At 34.5% G+C, this 9,913-nt stretch overlaps 1 protein-coding gene across 1 annotated transcript in view; it reads right to left on the bottom strand.

Moving 5' to 3' along the window:
- LOC104408335 (cytoplasmic dynein 2 heavy chain 1-like) overlaps positions 1-9,597 on the bottom strand; it is a gene marked incomplete at both ends in the record, with an annotated part of 18,047 nt that extends 8,450 nt beyond the window's left edge. Inside the window, 13 exons of the mRNA XM_010017901.1 lie at positions 1-111; positions 204-316; positions 491-608; positions 699-831; positions 1,570-1,952; positions 2,120-2,290; positions 2,690-2,804; positions 2,897-3,052; positions 3,959-4,164; positions 4,949-5,098; positions 6,461-6,588; positions 8,117-8,232; positions 9,470-9,597. The exon at positions 1-111 is cut by the window's left edge and continues 45 nt beyond it. Coding sequence (XP_010016203.1) covers positions 1-111; positions 204-316; positions 491-608; positions 699-831; positions 1,570-1,952; positions 2,120-2,290; positions 2,690-2,804; positions 2,897-3,052; positions 3,959-4,164; positions 4,949-5,098; positions 6,461-6,588; positions 8,117-8,232; positions 9,470-9,597 — 2,028 coding nt within the window. The remainder of the gene's footprint in view (positions 112-203; positions 317-490; positions 609-698; positions 832-1,569; positions 1,953-2,119; positions 2,291-2,689; positions 2,805-2,896; positions 3,053-3,958; positions 4,165-4,948; positions 5,099-6,460; positions 6,589-8,116; positions 8,233-9,469) is intronic.
- Positions 9,598-9,913: the final 316 nt, after the last annotated feature.

The following is a 9,913-nucleotide window of genomic DNA, read 5'->3' as shown; positions in this document are numbered from 1 at the left end:
AAAGAGTGATGGATCAATTGAACCTTGTGATTTTTTTCCAGCCTCAACACAGTCAATTAACATTTTTTTCAGGGTCTCTTTCATCTCTAAAGCCAAACTGTTTAGCCACACCTAACAAAAAAAAAGAAAAAAACGCAAAAGTTACATTACAAAATAATTTCTCAAAGCTACTTGAACTATAGTTGGATAGGATTTTTTCTTACCTCCACATCATTTGACAGAAGAACTTTATTTCTAAGTGGCACAGTTTCTCCTTCTACAGACTTCATGGCAACTATGTATTTAAATTCTCCATCAAAGGTCACACTATTAATGCCTGTTAATCAGAAAACAGCACCAAAGTTACGTATCGTTAAAAGTCAAACATTAAGTGCTCGGTGTCTGGTGGTGGCAAGAGAGGAAAAAAAAAAAAGTCTGCAACAGATTATTTAGCTTTGAAGAACCTTATTTCTAAATAATAACATTTTACAAATGAAGATTAATGTATTACCAGCAAAAAGTTTCTTTAGATGAGACTGAATAACCAGTGGATTTGTGGGCTGTCCTAAAATTTCTAGTAAGTCATCATCTCCAATGAAATAGAATCTTGGAAATGCTGAGCGCTTCTCCTATATAAATACAAAGTAAAACAGTTTTGTTGATTTAAATTCAAATTTACTGACTTTCTTTATGGAAAATTATATTAATGTCAGCTGTACCTCCAAAAACTCATTCAAAGATCTCTGACATCTCTGAAGCTGGTCAAGTATGGTAATTAAGGTGTTTCTTATTCCTGTCTGGGCATTCAGTGATGTTATCCTGTTGTCACTCTTGATATCTGACATAATGGATCTTGACAGAAAAAAAATTGAGTAATTCATAAAACAACCATTACAATTTTAATCTGAATATGATACACAAGTACTTATGTAAATAAAAATTAAAGCATAGGTAATTCATTTAAATATCTGATACATAACGTTCAGATTTCAGTAGTAATGATAAAACATTTCAGAATTTATATCAATGTCTCTCCAAAGTAATTTAATAACAACCATTTCTTGCTACCCAAAACCAAGCAAATTCAAGTCTTGACTTTTATTTCCTTCTAAGAGGTCATTTTAACTCAAATTAAGACAAATAATTGTCCATATCTTTCTACATTTCTAACATCTCCCTCTTTTTATCTCCTTGACTTGTTTGGAAAAAAATAAACCACCTGTTTCCCCCAAAAGTCCATCTTTGTACTTGCTTAGGGAACAAAGTGTTTGTCTTCAACAAGAAATGGTTCCTGAAAAAAACAATTACATCACCTCTGCTTCTGTTGAAAGATTGATCTTGTGTTTGCCTGCCTTGTTCATGATCTTCAACTTTTCATGTGATTTCATTCTTCACATATACCCAATTAAATGAAACCTATGTTAACACTTATATGTGTCACTGCCACACACCCATATGTACTGAATTCCTGTTGCTGACATTCACCTCCGTACATATTACAATTGTTCTGTATTTTTTCACCATGAAGAATGTTCTAGCCAACTCATGTCAAACATACTAAAAAAATAAGTCTCACTCCATAATACTAACCTGAAGTCTTCATCAACTCTGTTAAAACGAGACTGTTCTTTGGGCAGAGCTCCACGACCAAATATCGGTTCCAAATAGACCCATTTCCTCTGAATTTGGTTTAAATTCTGCAGATACTCATCCAACTGAGAAAGTTTTTTTTCCCAGATGGACACTTTATCTTCAAAACCTTTGTAGTATGGAGAGTCTTTGAGAGACTGTAGAAGACAGCGATGATCTCCAACTTGGTTGACTATGTCCTTCCAGTCTTTAATAAGCCTGATAGTCTTGCCTTGGCTATCTTCATAATCTGTTAATGTGAAGACAGCTCCAGCTCCCCATAGTTCAAGTTCACGTAATGCTTCTCTGATTGCAACTTCCCCTTGGGCCCGACAATTCAAATCCTATTAAAAAGCATAAACACATTTAATTTAAAACTACAGAGCTTGCAATAAACTTTCCATTTAAAAATGTAACATAAATTCTATTTCTACAGCAATAAAAATATACATATGCATATAAACCAAGATATATTATATAAAAGAAATCATATAACTGAAACTATTCATACCTTAAGTTCCATTGCTTTTTCTGCAATGGTATCTGTCACTTTTAGCAAATCTCCAAATACTAAACCCTCAAGTGTAGTACCTCGGGGAAGACCCAGAAGACGAAAGAGATCCAGCCAATGGTCTGGAGAAAGATGTTCTCCTCTTACATATTTCAGAAGTGGAACTATCATCTGTAAGCAAAATACATGTGTGAATCCATCTAGTCTTTATGAAAATTATATCTGTTTGATTACAGAGTAACATGCTATTCAAACAAAACAAAAATTTACATTCTTAAACCGATGTTCATTTCTTTCTGTTCCTCTAACGTGTAGGAGTATAACTCCGAGGAAAACTCACTGTTAAATGTGTGTCTATGTAAACTATGTAATGACCCTCCTGTTTACTGTAAAGAACTAAGAAGTTCTCAAAAGTACGTGAAATGCTCAAAAGAGTATCAGAAGATATTTTCTTAAATTGTAACTGATTTTATTCTAAGAACTGAACAATGACCTACACAACAAAGTATATCACTCAGTAACACCAAAACAATTTTTGGTTTATAAGCTTTTTTGTAATCAGCATCTTACTTTATATTTGTCCACTTCTTTTTGCAATTTTACTGTCATTACAGTATGTTCTTCCATCTTCCTCATTTTGTCATGCCACTTAAACAAAAATTCTTCAAATAGGTACGTTTTACTCCTGCATGAAAATCAAATGTAAAAAGGTCATGACAACACAGTACTACAACCACATATATATGTTCATGAAAAAGAAAGTAAAAAAAATCATACCTAAAAGTAATCCAGTCTTCTTTGGCTTTTTCCTGAAGGCCTTGATAAAACTCTTCATACAATGCCCAGACTTCTGCGCAACTCTTAATATCCTGACATACAACTTCTGACAATGAGAAGTCAGGCTCTTCCAGTTTAAAATGATGGCATTCTTCACTGAGTAAAAAAGTCACTGTGTTATACATTACATGATTCCATTATACATTTATGGTTTAAGAGATGCTATCGTATAGAAAAAATTACACTTTTCTCTTAAGAAAAGCTGTTGGCTTCACTGAGGAACATTGCTGCCAACTGCAATTTCCTTCTAGTAACTTTCTTGAACAGAAATAATAAAGGAATATGAGGGATAACTCCTACACAGTGATCTTCTCCCATATTCACAATTATTTTCCATAAACTTTCATTTCTTTCTCACTTATCAGAAAAGTGAATTACTTTGTGCCCCCAAAAACAAAGCTTGAAAGAAAATAATTTCTTATTGATTGTTTCTTCCTGCTAGGTAGAAAGAATTCGCTCATTTTATTTATTATCATATTTAAGTGCCAAGCTAAGAATTTAAATAGAAAACGTCCACTCAAGATTTGCAATAATGAGCTTACTAAAAGCAGGCACCTACAGCAAAAATCTCTTCCTTTTGCACAGAAATATATCAGACAGGACACTTAAGAAATAGAAGAGGTAAGCTCTTGCCCACTTAAGTTACAAGAGGACTGAGGTAATAACTCCTCCTTCTTAGACCAATATCTCAAATGTTCTCAGTGAGAAAGAAGTTAGAATCAAGCATTTAGTGTACAGACTCCCTTATGTGAAAGCCTAAGAGACTTCTTGAATTTTTCTACTACAAAAAACTCTAGAAAAACAGCTTTAAAATTCATGTTATGTAAAATCAACAAAAAGAATCCTGAAAAACTAATGAAAAACATGTAATACAAATAAAATTAAATTCCTTGAAATTAAATATTGTTGTGACAAAAATTAGTTAACATTTTCTGAGATACTATTGCTGCAAAAGATCCACACATCAATGAATAAGGTACACAGGGAAATAAACATACATACATGAGCTTTTCTTTCGTGGTTTCAAGTTCATCAAATTCTTTTTCTTTTTCTTTTATGATCTGAGCACTTTTCTCAAGCACATCCTGATCACCTGTTTCAATGACATCATCACTTGGCTTTAGTTGATCCCAACGAGCTTTAAACTTTTCCAGGTCTTGAAGATATATATTAATACGTGAAATCACATTTCCTTTCATCATTTCAATCTGTAAAGCAAGAGTTAAAATGGTTTCTAACTACAAATATGATCAAAGTATCAACTTCAAAACTTGATAAGTACAACTTGATCAAAATCAAACTCAAAAAACTTCTTGTATAATACCCCAATCTTTATTTTTCTAAGTTTAATTTGAAAATAGGACTACTTAATATTTTTTTATGCTGGTATCTGAGACCTATTTATTCAGTCTATGCTACCTATTGACGCTGCATTTTACAACAGCTGGAAATATTGCTCTCTGTATGGCATATTGCTATCTTCAGTAGAATTTCAAGTGAGTTCAGCAATTTGCCTATGGACTGGACTTACAGGACCATGCATAGCTTAGCAAAGTTTGTGAAAATAAAATAATACGCCCCATAGAATCATTTAGGTTGGCAAAGGCTTCTAAGATCATTGAGACCAACCATTAACCTACACTACCAAGTCCACCAACAACCATGCCCGTGTGCCACGTACTGACTCTGAGCACACAAAAATGCGTCTGTTATCCTGTTTTCCTCAGTTAACCACTGAGTCAACCAGAAAGTTGTTTGAGACAAAAGTACAATGTAACATTCATTTCAGCATCAGTTCAACATAAGTTTCACCTAGTTATTGGTTAAAGAGTTTAAGTAATCTTCCTTTAAAGGCTCTCCCTCAACTCGGTAATGTTGATGTTAACATTAAACTGAGAACTTAGACTAAATCCAAGAAAAACAAAAATTTCTCCAGATTCATTCAAAATTATTTCAACGTTTTTATGTAAAATATTAATCTTTTATTGTTACCTCTTCTGTAATCATAAGCTGGTGGCTTTCCATCATTAAATCAAATTTATCCCATGTAGCTCTTAGGTTACTGATAGTGTTCAAACCTGCACCAGCCACAGTTCGCAAAAGTTTGTTTTTCTCTTCAGCTTCTTGAAACAGGAGAAAAATCTAAATTCAAACAGATTAAAAATATGCGTGTATGTAAAAATTCAGCCGATCATGTTTATCCAAACTATAAGCAAATACATAAGAATCATCAACTGTGCATGCACAGATTATATGTTTATATACAGCTGTTTTTTTAATACTATTTATAGAATAACATTAAAACACTGGAAAAAAATAGCATTTGAGGTATTTAGAGATCTAAATCTTGATCCTGACATGAGACATACAGAAGCAAATTTTCACTATGAAACAGGTAAGTGCCTTGCTACATGTAGCAGAGATCCACTCAATCAGATTCAAAAGCAGCAGCAGAGCAATAGAATTCAGCAAAAATGTATACATATGTGCTGGGTCTGGCTGAAATGGTGCGCCACTTCTGCCTGGGAAAGTTAATTTTCTCCATAGTATCTGGTATGGGGCTATGTCTGGACTTATGATGAAAACAGTGTGGATGAGACAGGGATGTTTTACCTATTGCTAAGCACTACTCACACATAGTCAAGGCATTTTCTGCTCCTCCCTACACCCCATCAGCAAGCAGGCTGGGGGTGCACAAGGACTTGGGAGGGGACATAGCCAGAACAGCTAACCCCAACTCACTCAAGGCATGTCTCATACCATATGGCATCAGGTTCAGTATATAAAGATGAGGGAAGAAGGAAGGGGGAATGTTCAGCAGTGATGTCCTCCCAAGTAACCATTACACGTGAGGGAGCCCTGCTTTCCTGCAGATGGCTGAACACCTGCCTGCTGAGGCGAAGTGATGAATTAATTCCTGGTTTTGCTTTGCTGGTATGCACAGCTTTTGCTTCACCCATTAAACTATCTTTGACTCAACCCAAGCGTTTTCTCATTTATACTCTTTTGATTCTCTTCCCCACCCCGATGCAGGGGGAGTGAGTGAGCAGCTGTGTGGTGCCTTCTTGCCAGCTGGGGTTAAGCCATGACAGATGGAATTCATTTTCTTCATAGCAGCTCATATGATGCTATGTTTTAGATCTGTGATGAAATCAATACTGACAACACACTAACATTTCACCTGTTACTGAACAGTGTTTGCGTAGCATCAAGGCCGCCTTTGTTTCACATTCCACCCCCCATCCCCAGTGAATCTATTAACAGCACACACACTGCAGACATCTGCACATACACTTAAACAGAGATGTGTTCATTTAGAACTGAATCCTTTTCTGGATAAATATTGTCCCTCGAGGGACAATACTGTGCTATATGAACCACTGCCCTGACCCTCCATGGCCACTGCATGTTATAAACTATTTATGTTAAACGTAAGTTCCATACTAGAAAGCAATTACATTTTTTGATAGCTGTTGTTCTGGATAAGATAAAACAGTATCTTACCCCTTCTTTTCGTTCATGTAGGCTTAAATATTTTAAATTGTCTTCTGCTATTTCCTCTACAGTCTGGGGCCTAATCACTAATGTTTCCATGGCATCATTGAGAAATGATGAAACATCACATAGGTGAGCTATATAAAGGTGGAAAACAAAGTTATCATAGAGAAAATATTTGTAGTAATAAATATCCAGGTCAGACAAATGTACTGTGACACAACACTGTCGTAAGATATGATAATGTATGCGATCTATTTGCTTAAAAAAATTGCAGGCCCCAATCTTATTTGCTGTTTCAATAAAACTTGCATGTTTGTATTTACAGATAGTTTGCTAAATGTAATTGGTGTAAGATTTAGATCATAAGTGTCAGAATCTCTACTGAGAATTAAACATAAATATATAAGGCATTTATTTATACCTTTCTATATCTGTATAAGTCTTTTTTTGGTAAATGGAGAAAAACAGATTTTAATATTGATTTAGGGGTTTGGGTTTTTTTGTTTTGTTTTAAAGAAACTAACTAAAACCACCTTGCTTTAAGTATTGCAAAGATTTAAAACCAAAAGCTTGATTAAGCTATAATGTTGTATTTTCCTACCAAGGTAAAACTCTTTGGTACTATATAATTCCAGGGAAAAATACATATTCCAGGAAACAATCTTTCAGGCTATGGAAATAATTCACTTCCTGCGCAACCCATGCTGTGTTTCCTGTTCTGATTGTTACATTTAAAGCCAAAAGCACTGGTATTTCTCATCATCTACGCCTTACTACATTTTGTTTACCTGTTCCAGATATAGATAGACCCCCAAAATTAAGGAAATAGTTTGCACTATAACATTCTGCGTTTTGACAGTCTGAGTAACAAGTAACTGAATGGAATTAAGTCTTGATTTAATACTCTTCATAGAATCATAGAATAGTTAGGGTTGGAAAGGACCTTAAGATCATCTAGTTCCAACCTCCCTGCCATGAGCAGGGACACCACACACTAAACTATGTCGCCCAAGGCTCTGTCCAGCCTGGCCTTGAACACCGCCAGGGTTGGAGCATTCACAACTTCCTTGGGCAACCTATTCCAGTGCCTCACCACCCTCACTGTGAAGAACTTCTTCCTTATATCTAACCTAAAGTTCCCCTGTTTAAGTTTAAAGCCATTACCCCTTGTCCTACCACTAGAGTCCCTAATGAAGAGTCCCTCCCCAGCATCCTTGTAGGCCCCTTCATGAAATATTCCAATTTGTGAAGGAAAAATCTAGCAACATTTTTAATTACATTTCATGATGCCTCCTTCAATTACCCTCAAATGCCTAAGAAATTTTCCTCCAGCAAATATCAAATAAATCTTTCTCCCTGAAATGACAAAAGAATTTTCCTTCAGAAAAAAAAAACTAAGCTAAATAATGTTCATATGTATCCCTTTACAATCAGAACAGATGTGGCCAGAACAAGTGAATGGGCAAGATGCACATGGACATCAAGGGGTCTTAGGTTAGGCCTGCAGTGAAAAATTAGTAACAGATTAATTTATCTGCACTGTGATTTACGCAGCCCACTGTGCCTGTGAGTAAAATATTTCTTAAAAAGAGTATTTACATTAACACAAATGTCCCCAAGTAGAACAGAAACAAAAAAACGCTATTCATTGAAGTTATTTACCTTGAATAGATTTTCTCAAAGAAATGACAAGAATATCATACAACTTCTGGATGAAATCATCAATTACAGTTTTCACAGGGTTGCAATTAACAGTTAAACAATCTATCTTGATGGTGCTTCAAGACAAAAGATAGAAAAATAGAAAATATTCAGTAGTATCAGTAATATACTTACATGTCAATATCTCTAAGATCTATGCACATCTGTAGTTCACCATGATTTTGTACCCTAGCAAGAAAAAATTTCCCTCATAATTCTACAAATAAAAGACATAACTTATTGGGAAAATTACTCGTCGTAATAATATAACCATTATGCATATTCATGTAGTTTTATGGGAACTGAGGTTTAGTGCTCCTCCAAATAGTTAGAAAATTACTTGATTTTATATAGCCGAAGTCAGTAAATTCAAAAGGACTATGCTCAAGAAGAAAAGTATTTTGTTTGTACAGTCCTGTCTTTAAATCTCTAATTTCCACGAGAATTACCTAACTCAGGCTTCAACAGTCCTAGGAAGACAAGAAAAGCAATAGTGAGTCAACTTCAACACTCTGTATGTAATATCTCACAAGTAGACACCTAGGAACACTAAGAAAAAGGGCTCCATTATTTGATACCTTCCTGTGTATCCTCCCTCAACACCAATTATTTTCAACTCATGGCACTTCATAGCCACATGTTGTTTCTCACTATAAAACACATAGCCAATTTCTTTCCTATTCACCCCGGCCTGTCCTTATCACTTAGCCAACAAACCCTACCAGTCCATTCTCCTACGCGAAATACCATCTTTTTTTCCTTTCATTTTTCACTTCCTTTTTTATTTTTTTCCTTTCATTCCTAGCAGTTGCATTTGAGAACTCTAACTATGCAATACACTACATTCCATGTGAATATATGTAAGAACAAAAGCCTACACTAGCATATCTTAAACTACAACTTATAGGAGATAATCAAGTGTTTCAGTATAGGAATTATTTAATGTACAAATATTTACTATATTTGTATATATATATACATAATGTATAAAAATTTACTAACCCTGTTCCTAATTACCACGTATACTTCACATGCATAGGACTTAACTAAAAGAATTGTTAAAATATCACCATGTTTTGTAATAGTTCAGAATCAGCACTGAATTTTTAGGGGATTTCCCATCATATCAAAGGAAGACATTAAAAGTTTTCAGAGCAGGCGGCACAGATAAAAGGGGATAAGTGTCTAAAAATAAAACTGAAAAATAAAAATCTAGACATTTTAAAAACACTCTCTGTAAAAAGAATCTATTTTACTATTACCTTTATCTGACAGAATACACTATTCAAATAAAAGAATAGAATTGCACTATACCTTGGAAGTTGTTCTGCTTCCTTCCCTCTCACTTTTAATGCTTTGAAGTTTTTTTCCCAGTCCTGTTTGCTAGAAAGATGTGTCTTCACCAGAGTTTCCATATCTACTTGACCAATTACGATCCATTCCTTTTCAACGTTATTTTTGATTTATGGAAAAGAAATATTTTGCAGACTAAACACTCATTTCTCAATAGCATTACAACAATTTAATAATGTTTTTATGCTACATTATCTTTAATATCTGTGCTCCTTCAATTACCTACAGATTTTCTAGTGCAAATATAAGGAGGAACAAAATGGTTTGACATATTCACACATCTAAGGATAACCAAAACAGACTTTGAACAAGAGTAAAAAGACAGCTCTAATACTAAGGTTTCAATGGGAACCGTGCACATGCTTTGAGTTAGGTATAGAATCATAGAATCATAGAATACTTAGG

The sequence above is a fragment of the Nestor notabilis genome, unplaced genomic scaffold (genome assembly GCF_000696875.1).
Source record: "Nestor notabilis isolate BGI_N333 unplaced genomic scaffold, ASM69687v1 scaffold26257, whole genome shotgun sequence".
In the NCBI taxonomy this organism is placed as follows: Eukaryota; Metazoa; Chordata; class Aves; order Psittaciformes; family Psittacidae; genus Nestor; species Nestor notabilis.
The sequence above is the reverse complement of the archived record's forward strand: the minus strand, read 5'-3'. Positions and strand labels throughout refer to the sequence as shown.